This window comes from Rattus norvegicus, chromosome 15 (assembly GCF_021556685.1).
Source record: "Rattus norvegicus strain SHRSP/BbbUtx chromosome 15, alternate assembly SHRSP_T2T, whole genome shotgun sequence".
NCBI classification, from domain to species: domain Eukaryota; kingdom Metazoa; phylum Chordata; class Mammalia; order Rodentia; family Muridae; genus Rattus; species Rattus norvegicus.
In genome coordinates, this window is record NC_141548.1 from 31,557,389 (window position 1) to 31,585,327 (window position 27,939).

At 46.6% G+C, this 27,939-nt stretch overlaps 1 protein-coding gene and 1 non-coding gene across 4 annotated transcripts; one reads left to right on the forward strand and one right to left on the reverse strand.

The window, feature by feature from the left end:
- Positions 1–282: 282 nt before the first annotated feature.
- On the forward strand, positions 283–355 carry Trnar-acg3 (transfer RNA arginine (anticodon ACG) 3). Its single transcript has one exon. It is a non-coding gene; the product is annotated as a tRNA-Arg (tRNA).
- A 15,338-nt stretch (positions 356–15,693) lies between these two features.
- On the reverse strand, positions 15,694–26,900 carry Haus4 (HAUS augmin-like complex, subunit 4). 3 transcript variants are annotated; one of them, XM_087585617.1, is made up of 10 exons: positions 26,800–26,900; positions 25,256–25,329; positions 22,569–22,711; positions 22,342–22,473; positions 21,545–21,679; positions 18,397–18,493; positions 16,879–17,024; positions 16,645–16,775; positions 16,286–16,354; positions 15,694–16,144 (listed from the first exon to the last, which is right to left on the reverse strand). In XM_087585617.1, exons 2-10 carry the CDS (start codon positions 25,308–25,310, stop codon positions 15,961–15,963), a joined length of 1,092 nt encoding a protein of 363 aa, XP_087441743.1. In that variant the 5' UTR covers positions 25,311–25,329; positions 26,800–26,900; the 3' UTR covers positions 15,694–15,960.
- Between the last annotated feature and the right edge of the window lie 1,039 nt (positions 26,901–27,939).

Genomic DNA, 27,939 nt, shown 5'->3' on the forward strand with positions numbered 1-27,939 from the left:
CAGTCCCGGGGAGGCGGGACAAGTCGCCTTAACAACCAGAGCGTCTTTACAGCCCCAAAGCGGAGGTGGAGGGACCAAGTCGCTGCTCCCACCAATCCGCAGACCGCACAGTGACATGGGCGTGGCACCCTTGCTCTACCAATGACAGGCTCTCGTTGCTGACGCTCTGCAATCTCCCAGAATGCCCAGTCCATCTGTAGCGCTCTAGTGAGACTACAGGTCCCATGCAGCCCTGCGGGATAAGTCTGAAGTATCATTATTGGGCCGGCCCGTAATGTCTGCGGGCCAGTGGCGCAATGGATAACGCGTCTGACTACGGATCAGAAGATTCCAGGTTCGACTCCTGGCTGGCTCGTTGGGACTGGTACTCCTTTATTTGCATCCCTTGCTAATCTAATCATCTCCCAATGTTGCTACTTCAAAACGTCTTTCTTTTATATCCTCTGCTATTTCTTTCACGCTGTGGTTTTCAGGTCTTGGTTCGATTTTGCACCCATCTAATGCTGGCCTTTCTCATTCCTCTCTTCAAAGCTGTTTTGTATATAATCAAGTTATTCTGAGTATGAAAATTTTGGTGACTGGACTATTAAAATGAGTTTTGTCTCATTGTTTTGCTACACTTAAAAAATAGACTGTAGTAAATCACCCACTAATTCCTACTGATTCTGTCCCAAACACGAATGTAAGTAAATATCTTCGCGTGCGCACACACCTCAGAGAAAAGAAATTCACCAGAAATTACTGTGCCCAGGAACCATGAACCTGCATTTCCCACTCTTAACAGCTGCTCGCACGAGCAAAAGGAAATTACAGAGGCAAGGAAAGACCTAGGAAGGGAAAAGGGAAACACATCCCTGAAGACAACAAGCCCATAGATACTGAGGGCCCTCCAGCCAATCTGACGGAGTTCTTTTCTCAGCTGAAGTTCCCTCTTCCCAAATAATTCGCCTTGTATTACACTGACTTAAAAAAGCAAAAACAAAAGCAAAACAAAAACTAATCACGATATCCACGACAGGAGACATTGACAGAATTCAGGGACTAACTAACAAGGAGCCAGGAGAAAATAATTAATGATAATGATAATAATAATAATGACAACAATGACGACGTTCATCGTTTTGTCCCTGCAGTGGGTAGAGGTCAGGGAGAATCGTATTTGGGGACTGGATAGGCTGAACTGGTCGTCTAGAGAGACCTGAACCAGGCAATATTTGGACATGACTAGTGAGATTAGGGGTTCTGGAGGACAGTGCTCTTAGCAATACAGAAAGGACATGGAGTCCTGGGTCATGTGAAAGTCAGGAAACCAGAGAACTAAGAAAACGTCCCGTGAGGGTGTTGAGGGTGCATTTGTACCCTGCCACCTCCACCACTACCACCTCCCCTCCTTTTGCTGCTCTAGGACCTTGTGCAGTATACATCCTACATTCAGTTGCAATTATCCGTAGGCTCCTACAGATTATTTCTCAGATGTTCTTCGTTTCTAATGATTGATAATTTTGATGAGTGCTCGTCAGACATGTTGTAAGATACCCTTCTGTTAGAACTTGTCTCATGTTTTTCTCATGACAAGACTAGGAAAGACAGTAAGAGATGAGCTGCTGTTTTCTCTCCCTCTCTTCCCCGCTCCCTCGGTCCCTCTGTCCCTCCCTCTTTTTTCCTTCTCTTCCTCTCTCTTCCCCTCCCTCTGTTTTTCTCTCTTCCTTCTTCTTCCTTCCTCTCCCTCCCTTTTTTCTCTGTTCTGGTTTTTGTTTGTTTGTTTGTTTTCTGAACAGGATTTCCTTCTGCAGCTGTAGTTGGCTTGGAGTTCACCGTATAACGCAGACTGGCCTCAGACTTTAGACAGTCATTCTGCCTCCTACCATTGTCATCATGCAGTGTCAATGGTACATCTTACCAATGTGACTTATAGCTATTAATGTTGACTCTCATCATCTGGTGGAAGGAATTTCTCAGACTTCTCCATAGTACACCGATTTCTCCCACCGTGTGCAGCTGCACGCCTATAGCCCCTGCTACTTGGGAAGCTCAGTCTTGAAGACCCAGACATAAGCACACATTCTCCACATTCTCTCTCTCTCTCTCTCTCTCTCTCTCTCTCTCTCTCTCACACACACACACACACACACACACACACACATATACCTGTGTGTGTGTCTCTGTCTCTGTCTCTCTCTCTCTCTCACACACACACACACACATACCTGTGTGTGTGTCTCTGTCTCTGTCTCTGTCTCTCTCTCTCTCTCTCACACACACACACACACACACACACACATACCTGTGTGTGTCTCTGTCTCTCTCTCTCACACACACACACACATATACACGTGTGTATGTCTCTGTCTCTCTCTGTCTCTGTCTCTCTCTCACACACACACACATATACACGTGTGTGTGTCTCTGTCTCTCTCTGTCTCTGTCTCTCTCACACACACACATATACGTGTGTGTCTCTGTCTCTCTCTGTCTCTGTCTCTGTCTCTCTCTCTCTCTCTCTCTCTCACACACACACACACACACACACACACACACACACACACGAGCTCTTCTTTGCTCACCAATGACAATTTTCCGTACTATACTTTTGGAAGGAAGTCACTCTATATGGCCCATGTCCATACATGTGGAATGGAGAGCAAGGGATAGGCAGGGCAGCAGCCCATCTGAATAATTTATTTGCAATTCCTCCCTGCAGATCTTTTCAGTGGGTGGTCATCTGTGTAGAGTGAGTTTCCTGCCCACATTGTAAGTGATAAAAAACTCGTTGAGAAGGCTTGTTTTTCCGCTGTGGGCTGTGCCCAGCAAACCACACCCACAGAGAGAGTGGTCGGTATATTCTATTGAGAAGCCAGTTGTCTGGGTTGTGGACCATCTATTTCTGGGATCCCACTTCTGATATGATAGCAAGGGAGTGGTTGTTCCGTTGTCTATTAAAAGTACATAGGCTAGAGGGAAAGAAGGAAAGAAAAATGTGTGAAATACTGTATTTCCACCAATTAAAATAATTGTCTAGAGTGTGTGTGTTAAGAACCTCTGATTTCTGGTGGGGCCGAATTTCTTCCATCTGGGTTGACTTTGCTCTTCATTAAAAATGGCTTCATCTACCTCATGAGCACAATGTTGAGCAGGTCCTAGGAGTTCCTCGTCTCACTCTACTCCTGCTCTCTCCTACAAACTTTTCCTAGTCACTGGGGAACAAACAAACAAATGTCATGCAACTACTGGTCTGTGTAGAAGAAGAGAAGGACTGAAAGAAAAAGAATTAGAGGGCCCAGGCCAGTGAGGAGGCTCATGGGTAACTCACTCACCACAGAGATCCTGGTGACCCAGAACCCTTATCAAAGAGGAAGAAAAGAACTGACTCCCAAAAGTTGTCCCCTGACTTGGGAAGCTTGTAGATGTCAGCTGGGAGATAGGATGGGAGCCTTGGCTGGGATGGAGACAGACATAAAAGATGGCCGAATACTCTAGGTGAGAAATAAGGTCACTTTTCCAGTAGATGCTAATGACAACAGAGCAGAGCCTTAGAGACTTTCGGGAAGGGAAAGGGAAGGGAAGGGGAGGGGAGGGGAGGGGAAGGGAGGGGAAGGAAAGGACTGGACAGGGAGGGGAGGAGAGCAAAGGGGAGGGGAGGGGAAGGTAGAGGAGTGAAGGGAAGGGACAGGAAGGGAAGGAGAGGGTAGGGGAGGAGAGGGAAGGGAAGGGAAGGAAGGGAAGGGAAGGGAAGGGAAGGGAAGGGAAGGGAAGGGAAGGGAAGGGAAGGGAAGGGAAGGGAAGGGAAGGGAAGGGAAGGGGTGCCCACTCCCAGATAGCCTTCCCTCCCTGCTGCCCCCATTCCGCCTCCAGGCTCAGTTTAACTTGACTGAGTTTACTGTCTTTGTTTAAACACCTCCTGTCAGTCTTAACTGCTCTTTTTTGTTGTCCTGGCCTTGGGGAGAGACCCACCTTCACTCACCTCTGTGCTGCCTTGCCAGCAGCACTCTCTCAACACCTACATAATGGCTCCCTTGACCCTCCCACTGTTCCGAATTGCTTCTCTACAATCAGCGCTTTCCTCTGGCTATGAAAGTGGCAGAGTTACTGAGGCAAAATAATCTGTGCCGATTTGCATTTTCCTCCTTGTCATCTCTATTATATGGTATTAATCTGCCAAGACAAATAGGAAGCAGGCACTGCTCTAAACATAGAAAAAGATGGAAAGCTTCGCAATTTATGCATGAGCCAGGAACACGGCCAATATCAAAGTCTGTCAAAGGCAGTACCCAAAAAAGCTCTGGAGCAGTTCTATCTTATGGATATAAAGTCCTGAAATATTTAGAATAAATAAAGATCTGTATATTGCTATAGTGATTATATAACAACCAAATAGTGCTTACTCCAAAAATTAAAATAAGATTCAGTATTAGGATATATATATATATATATATATATATATATATATATCCTGTATATAGGATATATATGTGTGTGTATGTATGTTGTGTATGAATATACATATTCATATTTAATAGTCATATTTATTAGTCATATATAAGGAGATATATACTAGAATATATATCCTAATACATATATTGGATATACATAAGTATACACATATATGTATGTCTTGTTTTTGAGATGGCACTGGGAAGGAAGGCACTCAGGAGTGTAGGGAAGGAGGATTGCCTTAAGTTTAAGGCTATCCTGGGCTACATTATAGACCCTGCACCCTGTCTCTCTCTCTCTCTCTCTCTCTCTCTCTCTCTCTCTCTCTCTCTCTCACACACACACACACACACACACACACACACACACACACACACAAAGGAACCAGGAATGTTTGTACAGAACTCGCCTAGCGTGCACAAATCCTCAGGTCCTGATTGTACGGCATAAACAGAGCATGGTGGTCTGGCCATGCAGTCTCAGCACTCAGGAGGCAGAGGCAGAAGGATCAGAGCTCCAGGCCATTCTTCAGTACAAAGCAAATTTGAGAGCAACCTGAGATATATGAGATACTGCCTCGAAAACACTGTGCGTGCATGTGTATGTGTGTGTGTGTGTGTGTGTGTGTGTGTGTGTGCGCGCGCGCGCACGCATGCGTGTGTGTGGCCCTGAGGTTGGTGTTAGCTGTCTTCCTCAGTCACTTCTTCTTACTTTATGCACTGAGGCACAGACGTTTGCTGAATGGGGTTGTTACAGGGTTTCTTGTCCCTGGTAGCAGTGCTAGGGTCACAGACTGGCTGCTGTACCCCCTGCTTTTGTGTGGGTATTGGATCTGAACTCTGGACTCCATCCCTTACCCTTGTAGGACAGGTGCCCAGTCTGTGCAGCCGGCTCCTCAGCCCCCAGTCACTATCCTAATGGAGCCTTTTGTTAGCCGATTTTTCTTAAAGGTTTTGTCATACAAGCCTAAACTGATGAGTTTGATCCCAAGTAGGAAAGAATCTACAAGTTGTCCTCTGACCTCTACACATGTATTTGACTGATCACTGAGACACACACAAAACACACACACACACACACACACACACACACACACACACACACACACACACACGGCTACCTTTTGCCTTTATCTGTCCTCTCAGGTGACTGTTGAAATATATGAACCTGTTGGGGGTGGGGGGAGGAGGTGCATCCTTATCCAAATCACCACAAATATCACCTATAAATTACTTCTGGAAAGCTAGCCTCAGTGGTCTTCACACACTAAGATAAAAGATTAACCAAGAAAAATGCTTAGTGATGGCTCTAAAAATAAAATAAAAGAGACCTACTTACTTTTGTATGTGGATTGTTTGTCTGGATGTGCACCTGCACACCAGGAGAGGGACTACAGGAGCCGTAACCACTGAGCCATCTCTCCAGGCCCCCATTAAAGACATTTTTTTTTTTTTTTTGTTCTTTTTTTCGGAGCTGGGGACCGAACCCAGGGCCTTTCGCTTCCTAGGCAAGCGCTCTACCACTGAGCTAAATCCCCAACCCAAAATTTTGTACTCTTTTTTTTTTTTCTTTTTCTGTTTTTCGGAGCTGGGGATCGAACCCAGGACCTTGCGCTTTCTAGGCAAGCGCTCTACCACTGAGCTAAATCCCCAACCCTAAAGACATTTTTAAAACCACGAAGCGAGTTAGATAATGCGGAGTGTCATGGTTAAGTAAATCATGCATGCAGCGAAGTCTTAAGTAGCCATTAAAGTCAATGTTGCCTAAGGAAATTGACTAATGTGGGGAAGAGCTTGTCGTGTCACCGTTAAGTGACACAGATTACAAAAGGCACGTGCAGAATGACTTCAACTGTGTGCATGAAACAATGTTTTCCGATTTTTCAATGATAAGCATGTTTATATTACATTGACGACATTTCCTTAACAAATTTGTACACACACGGACTCGGGTCCTGGTCGTTCTGCCTCATTCACCCCATTTCTCTACAGGCTTCTGTAGCTGGCTAACCTCAGGCCTTACTCCTACCTCATAGGGGTTACACAACCACACCACATACACACTCACACTCACACACACACTCATACTTACACACACTCACGCACATACACTCTCACACTCACACACACTCACACTCACACACACACACACACACACACACACACCAGTCAGATATTTATAAAGCATTGCCATTTGTCAGGCTTTTTTTTTACATAGTATTGGTCCCCTAGATATAATCAGGTAAGAGTCATTTTAACGTCCATTTTACAGGCAAGAACACAGAGGTAAGTATATCTGGAGTAAACTGATGCCTAACTATAGAAAAACCTGGTGGGAAAGGTTTTGGTTTTCAGATTCCAAAGTCTGCCCTTCCTTCCTTCCTTCCTTCCTTCCTTCTTTCCTTCCTTCCTTCTTTATATTACAATAACATTTGTCAAAAACGTGATGCAGGAGAGTGGCGTTGGTGGTGCACACCTTTAATCCCAGCATTTAGGAGGCAGAGGCAGGTAGATCTCTGAGTTCCAGGCTAGCCTGGTCTACTTAGAGAGTTCCAGGACAACCAGGATTATACAGAGAAACCCTGTCTCAAATTTAAAACAAAAACAAAAACAAAACCACAACTCAGCATATCAATAGCATTTCTTGACATCCTGGATGTTGTAGATCAAGAACTTCTGGAAGCTGCAGGCTGCGTGTACTTTATTCTCTGTCTCTCCTATAACAGTGTTGTCAGGCATCAGGCTCCGGTCCCTTGAGCAGTCTCCATGCCCTGGTGTCAGTGACTCTGGTGTTTACCACTTATGGTGCCATGTGAACTTCCTGGTTCTTCTTCTACTGACAATCTTAGGCTTCACAAGAGGCCTCAGAACAACCATCATGGGCAGCCATCTCTCTAGGTAACAATAAGGAGGAAGGTACAGGGGTTGGGGATTTAGCTCAGTAAGGCCCTGGGTTCGGTCCTCAGCTCCGGGGAAAAAAAAAAAAAAAAAAAAAAAAGGAGGAAGGTACAATAGAGTTTTCAAAAATAAATTAGTAGGAGCTGGAGAGATGGTTCAGTGGTTCAGAGCACTTGCTGCTTTTACAGAGGCCCAGGGTTTGCACCCACATGGCAGCTCACTGTACCTCAACTTCTGAGGGTGGGTGAGGTGTGTCTGACGCCCTCATCTGACCTCCTGCAGCACTTCATGCACCTGGTACACAGATGTATGGGCAAACAAAATACCAATACATATAAAAATAAAAGTAAATATATATAAAAGAAATGAGTTAATACATTTTAGTTGTTTTGTTTTTAAACCAGAATCTTGCTAGGTAGCTCTCTCTGGCTGGCCTAAAACTGACTATGTAACTCCGGTTGGCCTTTACCTCATAATGATTCTCCTGCCTCGGCCTCCTAAATGCTGGGATTACAGGTATGAGTCTTGCTTGTTTGAATTGGCATCACAACTGTGTAATCCAGGCCTCCTCACTCTCCGGAGTGCTAGAAGTATGCTGGAATCATTTTTCCAGTTTTTGGTTTATTTTTTAAAAGATTTATTTACTTAATATACATTGTCTTCAGACACACCAGAAGAGGGCACTGGATCCCATTCCAGATGGTTGTGAGCACCATGTGATTGCCTGGAATTGAACTCAGGACCTCTGGAAGAGCAGCCAGTGCCCTTAACCACTGAGCCATCTCTCCAGCCCCAGGCTCACTTTTCTTTTTTTCTTTCTTTCTTTTTTTTTTTTTCAGAGCTGGGGACCGAACACAGGGTCTTGGGCTTGCTAGGCAAGTGCTCTACCACTGAGCTAAATCCTCAACCCCCGCAGGTTCACTTTTAACATAGGAGATGTCTGTCACTAAAATGTACAAGATGGGCATAGTGCACCATGCCTGTAATCCCAGAATTTAGTAGGCAGAAAGAAGCAGGAGGATTACTACAAGTTCAAGACCAACTTGGACTACACCAAAAGACACTATCTTAAACCAAAATAAAGTCTATCTGGAACCTAGTGAACTTTTAAAGCCCCAGGCTTTTTGTTTGCTAGGTTTATCCATTTTGTTTTATGTGTATAATAAGTGCTTTCTTTGCCTCTGTGTGTGCGTGTGTGTGTGTGTGTGTGTGTGTGTGTGTGTGTGTGTGTGTGTGTGTAGGTATGTATGTGTACCATGTGTGTGCCTGGTACCCTCAAAAATCGGAAAGGGCATCAGATCCTGAGGAACTGGGGTTGCAGACAGCTGGGAGCTGCCATGTGGATGCTGGGAATTGAACCCAGATCTTCTAAAAAAGGGACCAGGGCACTTAACTGCTAAGCCATGCCTCCAGCCACTCAGAGCCTTGTTCTATAGAAAGGGATTACAACCAAAGCTTGATCCTGCCCCCAGTCTAGTTACAGCTCCTTTTCCAGTGACCCTAGCTTCATATTCCTTTCATAATTAGGGCTGAATGAATGCCAGAGCCCGTGTGACAATATGTCTAGTATGTTGATTTGGTTAACCTATAATTAAAGAGCGTACAGATTTAGCAACACACAGCGCAGCCTGCTTCCTTTTCTCCCCTCCTTTACTTCTTTTTGATATTTTAAATGTATTCTGTGACATTTTTGGTACGTTTACACAGCATGTCTTGATCATATCCAACTCTCACCCCCCCCAATCTCGCCGACCCCCGAAAACATCTCTCTCCCACTTTCCTGTCTTATTTTAAAATAACCCATCGAGCCAAACAATGGTGGTGCACGCCTTTAGTCCTGGCACTCAGGAGACAGAGGCAATCGGATCTCCCTGAGTTTGAGGCCAGCCTGGTCTACAGAGCGAGTTCCAGGACAGCCAGGGCTGTGCAAAGAAACCCTGTCTTGAAAAACAATAATAAATAATAAATCGCTAACAGTAGAAATAACCCATCGAGTCCAATCACACGAGTGTAGGACCATCCATTACAGTATGGACCAGCAGCCACATCCCCAAAGAAAAATGACTCCCTTCCCCCAGCAGCCATCGGTAGCCAATAGCTGCCCAAGCTAGGGGTGAAGCGCTTCGGGTGCTGGAATGTCGGCTGGCTCTGCCTTGTACGGGTCCTATGCAGGAGCCACAGCTGCTGTGAGTTCCTTAGCAACCGCGTCCTCTACAGAGGACAGCAGTTTACAGCACTCCTCTACCCACTGGACTGGAGGAGTGATAGGCAGAGCTACGGCAGTCATTAATCTCAGCACTTTCATCCTCAGGAGTCTTCAGAAAGAGGCTTTTCTGTCCAAGACTAAAGGCAGCACTGCTAGACAGAATTACTGTGCCTTAATGAAATTCTTAGGTTCTGGCGGGATGGAGCCCAGTCTCTGAAGCCTTTGTCCCCTGGGGTTCTGAAGTGAAAGAGGACTTGTAAGCCCTTTCCTGGTTGTTCCCTCACCCCCTGCACTTCATTGTCCTTTCCTGGTCCTCCTGATACAGTAAGTGAGGAGCAGACCTTGCCTCACCATTTCTACGGTCCCCTCCCCCAGCTTAATTTTGCTGGTGCTGATTGTGAAAGGCTTTCTTTTCTGGAGCTGAAGACCGAACCCAGGGCCTTGCACTTGCTAGGCAAGCGCTCTACCACTGGGCTAAATCCCCAACCCCCTGAAAGGCTTTCTATTCTGTTCCCTGTCTCCCTCTTTCTTTTCCTTCTCTTTCCTCAACCCCACCCTTCTTTCTCACCTCTCATTTCTTGCTTCTCCCTCTCCTTCCCTTCGTTTCTTCCTTCTTTTTATTTGAGTGCCTCTATATATAGCCTGTCTTAACCTCAAACTCGTGATCCTCCTGTCTCATCCTCCCAAATGCTAGGATTACAGCATGAGCCACTAGGCCTGGCATTTGCAGCTGTTTGAATCCTTGCTACCATACCAACTTCGGAGCTAGCCTCAGTGGTTTCCAAGCAAACTCTAAATAGCAAAGCCCTTAGAGTGTGGCATGTGGCCCTGTTCAGCCATACCCTGTGAAGAAATACTCCTGATTCTTTGATAGTGGCTTAAGATAACCAGATACATTCTAGCTACAATGAAACGCTTTTTGTCTTAACCTACCCCCCCCCCCAAAAAAAAAAAGTCTCTCCTTCTACTTAAACTGAAATTCCAGTTGTTCTCTTGGTGCCCAGACCACACTTTCATCGCTAAATACCCAAATAAATAAATTGCATTTCATGCAATTCTGGATCTCACCCACAATGTATAAGGAAACCTGCTTGTTTCTGTTCCTGCCGAGGTCCCTCAGAATAAGTGAGGGGTGAGGGACAAGCTCAAATTACTGGACCCCAGAGATTGGCTCTCTGTCGAAGATGACCAGGCTGGCCTCTAGGGGGCGATGTTTTCCTACCTTTGGAGTTGGGACGCCTGCAGGGCTGAGCTTCAACGCTTCCTGGAGAACGCGGAGTTTATTTGTCTAAGAGGCCCAGAGTTTTCTTGCCAGTGTGATTTTTCTTTGCTTATCACAATCACCGAGACTTATCGGACAGGCAGGGGGCAAGTAAAGGCAGGAGCTAGAAACACCCACGTTTCCTGAAAAGTCTGAGGAGAGGGCAGGCAGGAGCCAAAACCTCAGCCAAAAGTCAGAGGTCCTTTTCCATTTATTCCACCGCAGCACCGAAGGCCAACTTCTGTCTCCAGTCGGGCAAAGCATGGAAGGACAGAGAGGAACAGCAGTGCTTGCCTACGGGGCAGGCACGCCTTTTGTCCCTTTTCCTCTTTTTTTCTGAAAGTTTTTTTTTTTCCTTTTTCCCTACAAAACTGAATTCATGTCTGGCATGGTGGCACACACCTCTAATCCCAGGATTTGGGAGGCAGGCAAATGTCTGTGAATCTGCATAACCAGTTCTAGGCCATCTAGTGAGATCCTGTCTCTCGCTCACACAGTCGAGAAGCAATAATATTAATATACCCAGTAATTAGTTTTCCATAAAATAGATGAACACATTCATTTTTAATACCAGCAAAAAGCAAAAGGGCTTGGGAGAGAACAGCCAAGAAGACCACATGCATTCAGATTTGCAGCACCCAAATCAAAAAAGCTAGGTTTGGGGGCTAGAGAGAAGACCTAGTGGTAGAAAGCATGGATAGCTCTTCCAGAGGACCAGAGTTCAAGTCTTAGCACCATGTCAGGCAGCTCAGGATTACCTGCAGCTCCAGGTTCATGGAATGGATACCATCTTCTGACCTCCATGGCTACCAAGCACGTCTGTGTTATTAGTCATATATGCAAATAAAACACTCATAAACATAAAATAAACAAATCTTTAAAAAATCTTTTATAAAGTATAAATAAAGCAAGGCAATAAATCGGACAAGATACATATGGAAAGATATTCAACAAGACATTCCTTAATAAGGTGAACTGGAAGCGACCTAAACATCTGTTGTGTGTCTGTTAATGTTTATCTTCCAAGCATGACGTATTTTTTGAGGTAGACCTTAAAACGATTCTGGTTGGCCTCAACTCAAGATCCTCCTGCCTGTACCTCCCTAGTGCTGGGGTTACTACGCCCCAGATTCTATTATTCTATTTTATTTTTATTTATTTGTGTGTGTATGTGTGTGTGTGTGTGTGTGTGTGTGTGTGTGTGTAAGTGTATGCCATGTGTATTTGTGTGCCCATGGAAGCAAGAAGAGGGCACTAGATCCCCTGCATTTGGAGTTCAGGCAGTTGTGAGTTCCCCAGTGTGTTACTGGGAACCCTCAAGAGCAGCAAGCTCTCTCACCCACTGCTGCGTCTCTCTGAAGGCGTTTCTTTTTAAAGCTATCGTCCTATTACTTCGAACATCAAAATCTAGTTTGATTCAGGATAACATCTAATTAAATAAGGGAGCTGCGTGCTGTCAGAAATATCAGGAAGAACTATCGTGTGCTTTCCAGATCTACTAATTACCAAGAGAAAGTATGTCTCTTTTGAAGATTTACTTTTATTTTTTATTTATATGTATGTGTGGTTCTGTCTGTATGTGCCTAAGAGATCAAAAAAGGCGGTTGGAGCTGGAATGGGAGCTAGAGAGTTCCAGTCCTCTAGAAGAGGATGCCCATTTTTTTCCAGCCCCCCCCCAAAAAAAACATGCAGGGAAAACAATACACATATAATTATTTTTTTTAAAGATTTATTTATTTATTATATATAAGTACACTGCAGTTGTCTTCAGATGCACCAGAAGAGGGCATCAGATCTCATTACAGATGGTTGTGAGCCACCATGTGGTTGCTGGGAATTGAACTCAGGACCTCTGGAAGAGCAGTCAATGCTCTTAACCACTGAGCCATCTCTCCAGCCCCAATTATTTTTTTTTTTTTAAAGTAGGAGACTCCCTATGAGTTCAAGGCCAGCCTGGCTCAGCCTGGTCTCTGTAGTTTGAGTTCCAGGTCTACATAGTGAGACAAATCAAGAGGAAACAGAGGCAGGATTGCTGTAAGTTCAAGGCCAGCCTGACCACATAATGAGACTTGTCTCAACAACACTAAAGGGGTTACCATGGTGGTGGCTCCCCAGTTAAGAGCACTTGCTGCTCTTTCAGAAAACCCAGGTTCTGTTCCCAGCACTCAGCTGCTCATACCCATCTGTAATTCGAGTTCCAGGGGATCTGACGCCCTCTTCTGGCCTCCACAGGCATACGTGACAACAAAATAAAAATAAGCCTCTGCCTCCCACCAAAGAACACACACACACATACACACACTCACACACATACACACTCACACACACACATACACACACACTCTCACACACACAAGCACTCACACACATACACACTCACACAGATACACACACACTCACACACACTCACACATATACACACTCACACACACTCACACACATACACACACTCACACTCTCACACACACACTCACACACATACACACACATACTCTCACACACACTCGAACTCACACACACTCACACTCACACTCACATACACACACTCACACTTTCACACACACATACACACAGTCATACACACATACACACACTCACATACACACACGCACACTCACACACACACAAGCACGCACACCAGTTAAAAAGCTGGTTGTAGCTGGGTGGTAGCATGTACGAGACCCTTGAGTTCATTTCCCAGTGGGGAGGAACAGGAAAAAACATTAAGAAAAAAGACAAGCAGGAAATACACACCAGTGATTCCAGCACATACAAGCTGAGTTGGACTGGATTGAAGGTTGGCTTAAGCTAAGACCTTTTACATTAAAGAAATATATGAACAACATATATGCACATGTACACAACCCAGCACACGGAGCCTGGGCAGGAAGACCATGAATTGAAAGCAGCCTCGGCTGCTTATCAGTGCTACTTAACGAAAAAGAAACTAATGAAACCTAACGTTTAAGGGTAAGACATTAGATTTTATTGGGTCTGAGATCAGGAAAAGAAGTCTGAGAAATCTGATGACCTGGATAATAGTCAGATAATAATACAGAATTATTAACTTTAATGAACAATAATTGTATTAGTTAAATGGAGGAATGCCCTAAGTGTTAAGAGTTGCCTCCTGGAATCTGTAACTTACTGTAAAGTGGTTCAGGGGGGATCTGCTATAGAAGTAATTCTGGCTTTCCTATGCATCCTATAGCTCCCAATTAAAGACGTAAAGACTTAGTTATGTTATGCTTATGGCGTTAGCCTAGGCTTGGCTCCCCAACTGGCTCTTAACTTATAGTAACCTGGCTACACTATTCTATGTCCTAACTCTGTCCCAGAGTTCCTCTCTCTCTCCCAAACGTCTCACCTTCTAATCCTCCCTCAGCTTAGTGGCCATTGGATTCTAATTGACAGGCGATGCTTCCACACTGATTATCCCCACAGAGTATATTTATATCTGATTCTTTAAGAAAGAGGGCCAGATAGATGGCTCGGTGGTCAAGAACACTGGCTGCTTCTCCCAGAGGACCTGGGTTCAATTCCCAGCACCCACATGGTTGCTCACATCTGCCTGTAAGTCCAGTTCCGGGGCTTCTAACAGTCTCTTCTGGCCTCTGCTTGCACCACGTATGCACATGATATACATAAGTTTTGCAGGTAAAACACTCATAAACATAAGATAATAGGAATAGTTTTTAAGCAAAAAATGGGAAAGAAGGAGACTGAAAAAAAAGAGCAAAGTATTGTCAATATTGAATGTAGATTAAAAATACCTTGGTATTCATCCTGCTATTTTTAAATTTTCTTTTACAGATAAACTTTTCTCTAAATAAATTGGGAAACTGCTTCACGTGAACCATCATTTGCACAGACAGGGGTTGGTGACATTTACAGGAAGGTTTTAATATAAAGTGAGAGACCTTAGTTCCTCCCAGGCAGCCCTGACCTTCATTTGACCTCGGAAGTCTCCCACTGGCTGGTTTCTCTGGACCACGGTTGAGTAGCTTCTGAGAAGCCTGCTCTCCTCCTGAGCTGACACCAGCCAGACCCTGCCTCGCCTCAGCTAAGCAGACTGTAGAATTTTGCTGTCAGATGTATTCCACTCTTTGCTTTGGAAGAGGCATTAGGTCCTTCTGTCACAGGAATGTAAGTGGCTGTGTGCTAAGATGAGGTGTGTGCCTGGCGGCTTTATTATAACATTTCCCACTGCTAGCCATGGTGACAAAATGGTTTCCAATCAGTCAGAACTCCTAACACTCCTCAGGGGCGGGTAGACAAGCCCACATTTAATCCACTTCCCCTCTCTTAGATGAAGCCTCTAGGCCTCTAGGGCAGGCTGGTACATCTACCTTCCTCTATCTGCATAGCAATCAAGTTCAGATCTGTCTTAGGACCCACTGAGCTCTTCTGCCACCCACTGTCTCAGTCACTGTCTGCTGCTATGAAGAGACCACGAACACAGCAACTCAAAGAAAGCATTTAACTGGGGACTTGCTTGGTCTCAGAAGAGGGACTGGAATAGTAGCTGAGAGCTACATCCTGGTCCATATGCAGAACCTGGGTCTAACACAGGGTTTTAAAACTTCAAAGCCCCAATGACACAGTACTTCCAAGGCCACACCTCCAAATCCTTCTAATCCTATCAAAGAGTTCCACTCCCTGATGACAAAGGATTCAAATATATTGGCCTATGGGGGCCATTCTTATTCAAACACACACCTACACAGACTTCAATATTCTTTTTACATCTTTTTTTTTTTTTTTTTTTTTTTTGGTTCTTTTTTTCGGAGCTGGGGACCGAACCCAGGGCCTTGCGCTTCCTAGGCAAGCGCTCTACCACTGAGCTAAATCCCCAACCCCCTTTTTACATCTTTGATCAAGGAAAATGACTAAAACTCTAAGGCATAATACTACAACTTTATTCAGGAAATTATTACACAGGACTGAGGCAAAACAGATATGCACGGAATTTTATAAATCTGATAGCTACATTTCCAGAAGAGACCCAGTCACTGTAAACAAGAAAGAAACCAGAAGGGTGTCGTGAAGACTGCAGTGTTTTAAGCAAGTGTCCCCATATTCCCCTGTGGTGGAGGTGGTCCACTGAGCAGGAAGAGAAGGTGGCCATGAAGAATCCATGCTTCCTGGTTCTGCCTACATTCAACTCAGCGGTAGGCCTTGCTAAACTCCTGGAGGGCCCAGCGCTTGTTCTCAGCTGCCAGTTTGAGCTGGGTGTACTCCTTCACCAGGTTCTCAAAGTCTTCTCCCAGGACCTCATAGGTGTGCAGGGCCAGTCTCGATTTCTCCATGTCCTGCTCTTGGAGGCGAATGGCTCCCTCCAAGTGGTCCCTAAGAGCCCCGGCAGAGAAAGTTCAATAGAAGATGTGAGTCGCCAGAAAACGGACAGGTATAGAGACCTGCCAACGGGGACAAGTCTGAAGAGTGTGGGAGAGGCCGTGAACAGTGGCGTCCAGCTCTTGGGGTTCTTACCTAATGAGGCGATGTACTTCCACTTTCTCGGCACTGTAAGTGTCAGACAAAATCTTCAGTTCCTCCATCCTGATAGAGGGAAGGAAGAAATACAACATGGAAAAAACAAAAACAAAAACCACAGTCAAGGTACAGGGATGAGAGAGAAGTCACTGGGAATCCCCAAGCAACTGACCTCACAGTAAAACACCTACTTCACAAGACTATAAAATAAATACTTAACAGTGTTGTAAGTTTTTGAATCATACACTGCTGTGTGACACTTCCTGGGACCCACCGGTCCGAGCGTGGTGGAGAGTGATGAGGAACAGGGCTGGCGTGAGAGACAGTCTCTTTGATCCACTGGGCTCACAGCTCACCTCATCTTGAGGATCATAGCACTGCACTTGATCTCCAGGTACTGGGTGTTGATGCGGTCCAGCTCCGACTGAGTCTTCAGCCGGTGCTCCTGAAGAAGCCTCTGCAGTAAACTGAGGCAGCGGAGAAGCACCTGGACCCCAAGACAACAAGCAAGCCGTAAGAGGAGGAAGCTCTGGCTTAGCGGAAGGAGCCCCGGCGTCAAATGGAGGAGACTAGGCCACCGCCCAGCACACCTGGGAGTACGTGGTCCTCTTCTTCTCCAGCAGCACCAGCTGCTCCTTCTGCTGGCCCTTGGCCTCCATGCACTGCTGCTTCTCCCTGACTAGGACCTCGGTCAGCGTCCAGACCTTTGCTGCTTTCAGCTTGTCTCCATCAGTATCTGGGCACAGATAAGGGGACAGGGAAACCCCCAATGGACACTGCTCTGCAATGTCCACTGCATGTCTCTCCCCTGCTTCTCTAATGGTGCCTGAATCTTAGAGTTAGGCTCTCACTGGGTGCTCCAGGATGTCCAAGGAATTCAAAGGACTATGTCTGCTGTAGCCCAAGTACTAGGTAACCCCTCAGCTTTTGTTTTGTTGTTGTTGTTTTTGATATTGATTTGAGATGAGGTCTCACTGTGTAGCCCTGGCTGGCCAAGAACTTGCTATGCAGACTACTAGGCTGGCCTCAAAGTCAGAGATCCATCTGCGTCTGCGTCTCAGGTGCTAGGATTAAAGATGTGCGCCATTACACCCAGCTTATTTGGATTTACTGTGAGTTATGTAATTGTGGGAGGAGGGTCCATGCAAGGGAGTGCACAAGGCACTCCCAGGCATGGGAGTGCATGCAGAGACTAAAAACTTCCCAGTCCTCCTAGAATGTCTGGGAATGTCTTCTGCAAGAGCCTCTTAACTGATCAGTCAATTCTCCAGCCCAAGCCTCGAATTCCTTTCTTTTCCTGGTTTTTATTTTAAAGATTTATTTATTTATTTTATGTACAGCATTCTGCCTGCATAGGTGAATGCAGGCCAGAAGAGAGCACCAGATCTCATTACAGATGGTTGTGAGCCACCATGTGGTTGCTGGGAATTGAACTCAGGACCTCTGGAAGAGCAGTCAATGCTCTTAACCGCTGAGCCATCTCTCCAGCCCCTGGTTTTTATTTTAAAATGATGTGTGTGCATGTGTCTATAGCGATGTGTACACCTGAGTCCAGAAGAGGGTGCCAGATCTCAGGGAACTGGAGTCATAAGCACTTGTGAGCATCCTGAAATCCAGGGTCCTCTGGGAGACCAGGGGCCTCTCAGCCACTGAGTACCTCTACAGCCTGCAGTCCTACATGCTTAAACCACAAAACAATAAGGGGGACCCGGATACATTGAACTTCTCTCTTTGCCATTCTCACCTCCTGAGGAAGCAATTCATCTTTTCCTGAAGCGAGAGATCACCCAGCTCATTGATTCCACAAGTAAAGGAGTCCTGACAAAGCCTGTTCCAATCCCACTACCAAGGAAATAATCAAACGTTTCTGATTCTGAAGTCTCAGAGTAGTCTAAACCGGGCATGGTGGGTCATGCCAATAATCCCAATACTTGGGAGGCTGGGACAGGATTGCCACAGGTTTGAGACCAACCTGGGTAACACAGTGAGTGAGTTCCTGGCTAGACAGCCCGAAACACAGAGTAAGATTTGCCTCAGACCCACATCAAACTGAGAAAGCTGGCCAGCCAGGGAACGGAGGGCACAGAGCAGGCCGGGGCGGCTCGCACCTGAACTGGGGTCATGGTAGCACAGCAAAGAGAAGCATTTCCTCTTGAGCTGCTCCTCCACCTCCTGCTGGAGCCGAGCCTTCATCCACACGAAATCCTGGAGGCACACAGATGGTTAGCACGAGGAAGACCTTCCAGTAGGTGTGAGAACACAGACAGCCTTACAACCAAAGAAACAGCACCAGGAGAGCCAGGAATGGTGACTAACTCATCCTAACATTTGGGAGACTGAGGCAGGATGGGGAATTCAAGGCCAGAGACCACATGAAACCCTGTCTCAAAAACACAAACTAGTAACACTAAGCAAATTGTGTATATCCACATAGTGGACCCCTACCAGGCGTTGTTTATTCTTGTCATACCGGGGATTGAAATCAGGACCCTGGGCATGCTAGGTACGGGCTCCACCACTGAGCTATGGCCCCTTCCCCGGGAGTGCTTTAAGCTGATACAATGAAGCTATCAGTCACCCTCTGCCCACACTAATGGAAGAAGCATTTTATTTCTTTATGTTTATTATTGTTTCTTTGGGGAAAGCGGTTTGTGGTGGTTTTGTTTGTTTGTTAGCTTGAGACAGTCCTGGTACTCGCTACGTAGACCAGCCTGGCCTCAAACTTACAGAGATCCACCTGCCTCTGCCTCCAAGTGTTAGGATTTCTTTTTTTTTTTTTTTTTAATTGAGTATTTCTTATTTACATTTCGAATGTTATTCCCTTTCCCGGTTTCCGGGCAAACATCCCCCTAATCCCTCCCCCTCCCCTTCCTTATGGGTGTTCCCCTCCCCATCCTCCCCCCATTGCTGCCCTCCCCCCAACAATCCTGTTCACTGGGGGTTCAGTCTTAGCAGGACCCAGGGCTTCCCCTTCCACTGGTGCTCTTACTAGGATATTCATTGCTACCTATGGGGTCAGAGTCCAGGGTCAGCCCATGTATAGTCTTTAGGTAGTGGCTTAGTCCCTGGAAGCTCTGGTGATTTCTTTTTTATTAAAGATTTATTTATTATATGTAAGTACACTGTAGCTGTCTCAATACATACCAGAAGAGGGCATCAGATCTCATTATAGAGATGGTTGTGAGCCACCATATGGTTGCTGGTATTTGAAGTCAGGACCTCTGGAAGAGTAGTCAGTACTCTTAACCACTGAGCCATCTCTCCAGCCCAGGATTTCTTGTTAAAGATTTCCTTCTATGTTTATGTCTGTTTGGGGGAATGTTCACAGGTGAATGTAGGTGCCCACGGAGTCCAGAAGTAGGTGGACCCTGGAGCTGGAATTATAAGCAGTTATGTTCTACCCCAGGTTGGTCCTGGGGACTTAACTCCTAAGCAAGAGTGTATGTACTCATAGCGACTGAGAGTCTCTCCAGCCTTAGCCACTACTCTTCAACTACCTCTGTTGATTGGAGTCCTTTTGGTTTTTAAAGGCAGTCTCCTGTAGCCCGAGCTGCCCTTAACTCACTAAATAGCCAAGGATGATGTTGAACTTGAGGTCATGAGTTCATGGCCAGTCTGAGGCCAATGTGGTCTACAGAGTGATAACCTGTCTAAGAAAAGCCAAGGGGATAGGTCAAGGGTAACAGAGCACGCTTTTGTTCCCAGTTCTCACTCAGGAGGCAGGGGCAGGTGGATCTCCCTGAGTTTAAGGCCAGCCTGACCTACACAGAGAGTTCATCCAGCCACAAGAACAGGGTTAGAGTTAGGCCTGTCTCCTAAACGAGTTTTTAAAAGGGAGAAGACTGCAGAGATGGCTCAGAGGTTGAGAACACTGGCTGTTCTTCCAGAGGACCCAGGTTTGCTTCCAACTTTACAACTGTAGCTCCAGTTCCAGGACATCCAACCCCATCACCCCGTCATGCCTCCGCAGGTATGCGGTGCATAGACATATATGCAGGCAAAGCATTCACATATGTTTAAAAATGAGCGTGAGCAAAGAATAGAATACCGTTAGCACGCGTTGTTTACAGTAACACTGCACTTCACCCAGTCAGTGTCTGGCTGAGAGGCAGAGCAAGTAGAGATTGTGTCTGCATTGGGAAGTGTCTCAGTAAGACACACACATCGTGTGGCCATGGTAACTGAGGTCTGCCACCTTCACAAGTTAGCCTGGTGCAAACAGGGCTACCCCAAGGAAGTGGAGCAACAGAAACACTACCAGGGCTGGGCAAATCATCCAAAATTGTCTGTCACAGACTCAGAAATGGACTCCGAGAAGGAACACCAGCTAAACAAAAGAGGGTAGTGATGCAGTGCCCAGCTCATCCAGTCTGTGGAGATTTGCATATGCTTGGCCCAGGGAGTGGCACTATTAGGAGGTGTGGCCTTGTTGGAGGAAGTGTGTCACTGTGGAGTTGGGCTTTGAGACCCTCCTCCTAGCTGCCTGAGGATGCCAGTCTTCTGGCTGTCTTCAGAACAAAATGCAGAACTCTCAGCTCCTCCAGTGCCATGCCTGCCTGGATGCTGCCATGTTCCTGCCTTGATGATACTGGACTGAACCTCTGAGCCTGTAAGCCAGCCCCAATTAAATATTGCCCTTTATAAGAGTTGCCTTGGTCACGGTATCTCTTCACAGCAATGGAACCCTAACTAATAAGATACAGTCATCATATAAACAAGACAGAATGCAACTCTAGATGTAGCACTTCAGGCCTTCTAGTCTTCTGTATAATATTTTCCTTGAGTCTGACCACATGGTCTGTAGCATTGTTAGAAAAACAGTAAAGCTTAATAAGAAAATATTAGGTGCTGGAGAGATGGCTCAGCGGTTAAGAGCACTGGCTGCTCTTCCAGAGGTCCTGAGTTCAAGTCCCAGGACCTACATGGAACTCCACATACATTGTGCATAGACATACAATTAGGCAAAACACACATTAGCTGATGAAGAGGAGGAAGAAGATGACTTGTTTGAAAAGGAAAAAACAGAGAAAATGTTAGCATACAAGAGGCCTTGGGTTTGATCCCCTAGCACCTCATAAATCAAGCATGGTGGTGCACACATGTAATCCCAGCACTTGGGAGGTGTAGGCAGGTGGATCTAAAGTTCAAGGCCAACCTGAAATAAATATGTGAGATCCTGCCGAAAAGGATGAGAGACAGACAGACAGACACTTGATACACAAGAACCTAATGTTTGATCCAGGGTCCATTCCCAACCTGTGAGGGAGGCATGAGCTCCAGGAGATCGGCCTTCTCCAGCCCTAGCAGTGGGGGCATCTCCTTCTCCCGCCCAGGACCGGAAAGTTGTGTCAGCTCAGTTACAAGCAGTCGCTGTTCAAGGGTCTCATGAAACTGAAAATGAAAAGAAAGCAAGAAAAAATAAGACTGTAAGACTTCTGACTTAACCGGGAAGTGGTGTCCCATACCTTTAATCTTAGCACTCAGGATTCAGAGGCAGGAGGATCTCTGTGAGTTCCCGGTTAGCCTGGTCAACAGAGGGAGTTCCAAGGCAGCCACACAGAGAAACCCTGTCTTGTAATAAAAACGAACAAACAAACAACTTTTGACTTGGCCTTTCATCCTAGTAACCTGGAGGCAGAGGCAGGCAGATCTCTGTGCGGTTGAGGATAGCCTGGTCTACAAAGCCAGTTCCAGGCCAGCCAGGGCTACCCAGTAAGGGCTACACCATCTCAAAAGAACAAAAAAGAACTTCACAGCCATGTCTCCATCCTGGCCATCTCCTCACACATTTCAGGGTCCTCAAGCAAGTGACCACCTCAGAGAACTGAATTACTGGGGTTCCTTCCACCTCCCTGTACCCCTGTCCATTCTTCCTTTCTTTCCTCCTTCTCTCTCTCCTTTTCCCTCTTCCTACAGGGGCTCCCTGTGTTGCCCAGGTTAGCCCCAAATTCCTACATTTTAGCTCTTTCCACAGCCTCATATGCTGCCACAACTGGCTAGCCTGGTTGTCCTCATCCCTGGACCTAACACCTACCTCATTTCTCCGGCCTCACCTTTTTGTCTTCGGAGGTTAGGTTTGTATCTTGGGCCTTCACATAGTAGTCCACCAGCAGCTCTTGGATAACTCTCTGTAAGATCTCGTACCTCAGCCATGCTGTCTTACGAAGTCGAACTTCACTCCACGCCTCAAAACAAAACAGAACCCCTGTCTGAGACGGTGTGTCTCTCAAGGACTTTACCCTCCTCTTCCTGCTGTCGTCCCTCCTCCCGGGGGCTTTACCTGAGCCTGCTCCTTGGCCAGCGGGAGGCTTAAGCCACTCTCGTCCACGTGCTGGGAAAGACTGAGCAACAACTTGCTGAAATACGGATTCTGTATGAGGTCCTCCTCCGTCAGGGCACACGGAGGAAACTGCTTGTCACACACTTAAAAAATGACACACAAAGGGGTTGGGGATTTAGCTCAGTGGTAGAGCGCTTGCCTAGGAAGCGCAAGGCCCTGGGTTCTGTCCCCAGCTCTGAAAAAAAAAAAAAAAAAAAAAAAAAAAGACACACAAAGCAAATACATGGACGCCTTGCTTTAGATAACTGGGCATAACATTGCTTATTTCTAAAAACGGAAAACAAAATCAAACCCTGTGATTTCAGTAGGAAAATTCTCTAAATATAATGCAACTTAAATGGAAAACGAGGAGAGCTAGGAGCAACGACACACACACCTAGTAGTCCCTGCTACCAGGAGACCAAGGTGGGAGGGTCCTTTAAGCACAAGAATCTGACATCAGCCTGACAGCATAGTGAGATGTTGCCAAAAATAAATAGTTGCTGGGGTTGGGGATTTAGCTCAGTGGTAGAGCGCTTGCCTAGCAAGCACAAGGCCCTGGGTTCGGTCCCCAGCTCCGAAAAAAAAGAAAAGAAAAATAAATAAATAAATAAATAGTTGCTGGCTGTTTAGACAGTCCGGCGGGTAAAGGACATGTGCAGCCGCGCCCAGTTGGTCAGAAACCACAGGACAGAATGCAATCACCAACTCCCGAAAGGAGTCTTCCCAGGGCCTTGCGCTTGCTAGGCAAGCGCCCTACCACTGAGCTAAATCCCCAACCCCAGGTGTCTTCTGAACCCTACACTCCAGAGCTCACAGGAACAAACAGATAAAACAAATATTTGGCTGTGGTAGCACACACTTGGCATCTCGGCATTAGAGTTGGGAGTTCGAGGCCCGCTTGGGCTACATGACCTCCACAGGAGCCTGCGTTACATGGCAAGACCCTGCCTCAAAACATAAATCGCAAATAAACCAGAAACAACACTCAGATTAGAAAGCATTTACTTTGTACAGAAGGATGCTAACCAAAGGGAGGAAGGGAGGAACTAAGGATGCTGCGTATTGCCAGGGACTTGAACATGCCAGGCAAGGGCAGTACTGAGAGCTGCAGCTCTAGTGGCAAAGTCAAGGTCTTGGTAAATAGAAATGTAAGGGTGGGGGTCAGTGGCAGAGCACGTGCTTGCTGTGGACTTGGTTCTCTCCCCAGCTCCAAGAGAAAAAAATAAAAGAGAGAGATCTTTTAGTATGGGTCACCATGGTAGCCAAAATACTCCATCCATGCATGCGTTTACTAGAAACTTTGCTTTTTAAGTTTTTCTATGTAGCCCCAGGGTGGCTTTGAATTTGTAATCCTCCTGCCTCAGCCACCTCAGTGCTGGGATTACAGGCATGTGACACCAAGCGTGGCCAATATCGTCAGAGTTCTTGAGGGAGAAACAGACATGCGAGTTCCAACTGTGGATAAGGCCTCACTCATTCACACCAGCAAGGCTGAGGAATGAGAAGGGAGAGATTACCCAGCCACTTAGAATTCCCTCCGTGTAAGCAGAGCTGAGTAACCCTTGTGCGCAGCACAGGTACAAGAGAACATGGAGAGGTCGGTGTCCTGTGGTTACCTCATCTCTCTCCCAGGGGCTCTGCTGACAGCTTCTACCGTTATCTACCACACACACATTTATTCTTGGGATTATTATATCCATAGTCATTTTAGAGAATAAGAAATAAATCTTTTACTTTCATTTGCAGGCACAAAACTGGGTGTGGTAAGGCACATTTATAATCTCCAAAACTGTGAGGTGGAGGCAGAAGAATCAGAAGTTCAAGGCCAGCCTGGGCTACCAGAGCAACATGAAAAGACAAGTAGGAAAGAAGCCTTTAAGGGACAGGCCAGCCGCACTTACCTTGGCAATAGATTGCCAGTGCACCATGGCATGCAACATCTATTGTCCAACCTGCTTTCTTATTTTTTTTTTTTTTTTTTTTTTGGAGCTGGGGATCGAACCCAGGGCCTTGCGCTTCCTAGGCAAGTGCTCTACCACTGAGCTAAATCCCCAACCCCCAACCTGCTTCTTATTAAAGTGCCCCAGAACCTCCTAGATTCTACTCTCCTCAGAAATGGGAGGGGGAGGGTTGTGAGTGAAACCGTTCTTGTGGGCTTTGTGAACCTTTTTCATCTCAGGAGACAAGGATCTGGACAAGACCTCTGGAAAAGTCATCAGGCCCTTTGCAGATATCTATCTACCTGTGGTGGGCTGAATAGATTTGGTCCCCATAGATTTATGTGTGTGGATGCTTGACCATAGGGAGTGGCACTATTAGGAAGTGTGGCCTTGTTGGAGGAAGTGTCACTGTGGAGACAGACTGTGAGGTTATATATATATATATATATATTTTTTTTTTTTTTCAAGCTATGCTCAGTGTGAGACACAGCCTCCTTCTGCTGCTTGCAGATGAAGACGTGGAACTCTCAGCAACTCCAGCACCATGTCTGCCTGCAGGCTGCCATGCTTCCCACCATAATGATAATGGACTGAACCTCAGAAACTGTTAAGCCAGCCTCGGTTAAATGTTTTCCTTCATAAGAGTTACCGTGGCCATGGTGTCTCTTCCCAGCGGTGAGACCCCACCTTGGACACGACCCTTACCTTGCTGCAGTATTTCCACCCCTTCTCCAGGCGAGCAGAAATCTCCGGACGCCATCTGGGTCTTTTGGTATTATCTGTATGGAAACAAATGGAAGGAAATGCAAGTTGAACAACCCCCTGGCTGTTCCAGCTAAAGCTACCTTAGGCGGTCTCACAAGCCCAGCCTGGGCTCCAACTCTGTGCCCCTGAGGCAAACTTTGAACCTTGACCCTCTTCCTCCCGCGCCACCTCTGGCTCAAAGATGTGTCTTATAGAGCAGGGCTATATCAAACATCAGGATCCCCAAATTCTTCAGCATTTTATGGATAAACTTACAAATAAATACCAGAATACCTTACATTCCAAGAACAAAAGGTCTCCCAAGCAGTCCAAAAAATGGCTCTACTTCACCCTACCCACCCAAGTCCACTAAGTTCAAATGGAAGGTGTCTTCCTTCCACTACCATTGTGCTACGAGCTACAAACTGCTGCTCTCATGTTCCCAGTAAACTGAGGGGTGTAGGTGCTGGTGGGGAATCCCAGTGTGCCTCTGCCCAGTGACAGCTCAGCTATGGCATATCACACTGGTTTTCTGGTGCTTCTCTGACAGTGTCATCTCAGGGAAGAGCTGTCTGTCTGGGGGTAAGAGTGACAGACACTTGAACTACAACAGCCTTTCCAGTAACAATGTTCCTAGAGAAGGCCCTACAATGCCCCACAGAGCTGAAGTTATGGGGACATAGCTATGGGTGTTTTGCCAGAACCTGGTGCACCTTGAAAAGAATCAACAGAGAGCGATGAGCCCGAAAGAAGCAGCCTGAAGCTTATTAGGACTTAACGCTTCACGTCCACAGAACATTGGTTTATTCGCTCCTTTTATGAGTCACATGAAAGCAACTAGCCGTTTGTTTTGTAACGTGGTGTAGGGGAATCAGCTGAGGAGGCGCAATGCTAAGGCATTAATTTGTGGCTCTGCCACCCCAATGTTTTCTGTGTGAGTTTTAAGTGAAACGCTCGCTTTTCTGGTGCCAACACTGTTCCACCTGCAAAGCCGCGATAACGATTCCTGCCTTGCACGAAACATCAAAAATTAATAACAATCCACTTGTCAACAAAAGCTATTTAGTTAAGTTTTACCAATAAGTTCGGTTTTACCAATTCAGAATGTTGTTGAACTACACCTACAAATAAAGTTTTGCGGGCCAGTTAGGCACCCAGCCACGAGGGTTTCAACCGCCCTGGGGTCCTCAGCAGAGCCGCCCGCCTTCTGCGACCACAGGACGTGACCTCTGGCTGCACCCCCACCCTGCGCAGGCAGCGGGGGCCACACGCGCAGGAGCGCCGAGCTCTGACGCAGGCGTGCTTGAGCCCTCCAGCCGTCCCTGCACGCTGCACTGGACGCAGATTGATCGTGCCGACTGTTTTCACAAGAGGTGACCCTTCCAAGGCCGGAGATGATCAAGATGCAGAACGCGCTCTCCGGCGCCGTCCTACCGTCTGAGCCGCCAAGAAGTCCTAAGGGCGAGCGCGGCGTGGCCGCGAGCTCCGGGTCATCGAGCGCTAACCTGCACACCTCGCTGCCAGAGCCCTGAGACCCAGGCCTGCCCGGGATGGGCGCTCCCGCCAGCGTAGACACAACCGGTCTTAAATCAGCCGGGCGCGGGACGGGGCGGGGCCTTCGTTCCCGCCTGGCGTAGCCCCGCCCTGGGTGCGCGCGCTCCGCGCAACTGCCTCGGAGGCCGCTCGGAGCCTGGAAGTCGGAACTTTACCCATTTAATGGAGGATAAGATTTAAGGCACGGAAAGGTATATGGAGGTGACGGCCCAGCCCGGAAGCTTAGGCTTGCCACTGTGGTGCTCGAAAATCGAGCAGATGGCACCTTTGCCAAGGCGTTGTTGGTTTCGAGATCTTCCTGTCTCTGCCCACTGCATCCCAACTGATTTGTTTTTATGTAGAGATGTTGGACGAACGCATGCGCCATGTGTGGGCAGTGTCCACGGAGGCCAGAAGAGGGAGCCAGAGCCCTTTGAGCTGATGTTACAGGTGCTTGTGAGCTGCCAGATTTTGGGTTCAGGGACTTGAACGCAGAGCCTCTGGCCATCGCTCCAGCCTCACCTCTTGAATTTCTTAACCTGGGCTCCTCCGCTCTCCCTTTATTATTTTTTAAATCACGTTTTTACTTACTGTGTGTCCTACGTGTGCTGTGGAGGTCAGAAGACATTGCGGGAATCAGTTTTTTCCAAGCTACAGGTTCTGAGAGTGAAACCCGTATCATAGGCTTGATAGCAAGCCCTTTACCCATTGAGCCATGTTAACTGCCCTGCCCTCCCCCTTATTTCTCATCCTTCCTTACCCCCTACACTGGTTTTGTAGAACTAAGGGTACTCAATCAAGAGGTGACTTATTTTAAAAAAATAATATGTTTACCTGAACCTGTACTATTCATCCTTCATTCCACCTACTCTGGAAGTTGAGTTAGGAAGGTCTAGAGTTCAAAGCTAGGCTTGGACACTATGCTGAAGTTGCCCATCTGAAAAAAATAAAAAGTCTTATAAGAAACTGCTCCAAGGTTGTTAGAGCTCTTTTTACATTTTTATTTATTTCACTGTTGTTTACATGTGTGGGTGTTCGGCCGGCACGTATGTCTGTGTACCACTTGTATGCTTGGTGCTGTGGGATCCTCTGGAACTGGTTCCAGTTACCAC

Excerpts from the sequence above, each read along its gene's own strand:
- Haus4 (XM_087585617.1), bottom strand. The coding sequence starts at position 25,310 with ATGGCGTCCGGAGATTTCTGCTCGCCTGGAGAAGGGGTGGAAATACTG. Across the intron at positions 22,712-25,255 it reads GGTGGAAATACTGCAGCAAG|TGTGTGACAAGCAGTTTCCT; the intron begins GTAAGGGTCGTG and ends TCATTTTTTAAG. Across the intron at positions 16,776-16,878 it reads AGAGGACCACGTACTCCCAG|GTGCTTCTCCGCTGCCTCAG; the intron begins GTGTGCTGGGCG and ends CTTGGGGTCCAG.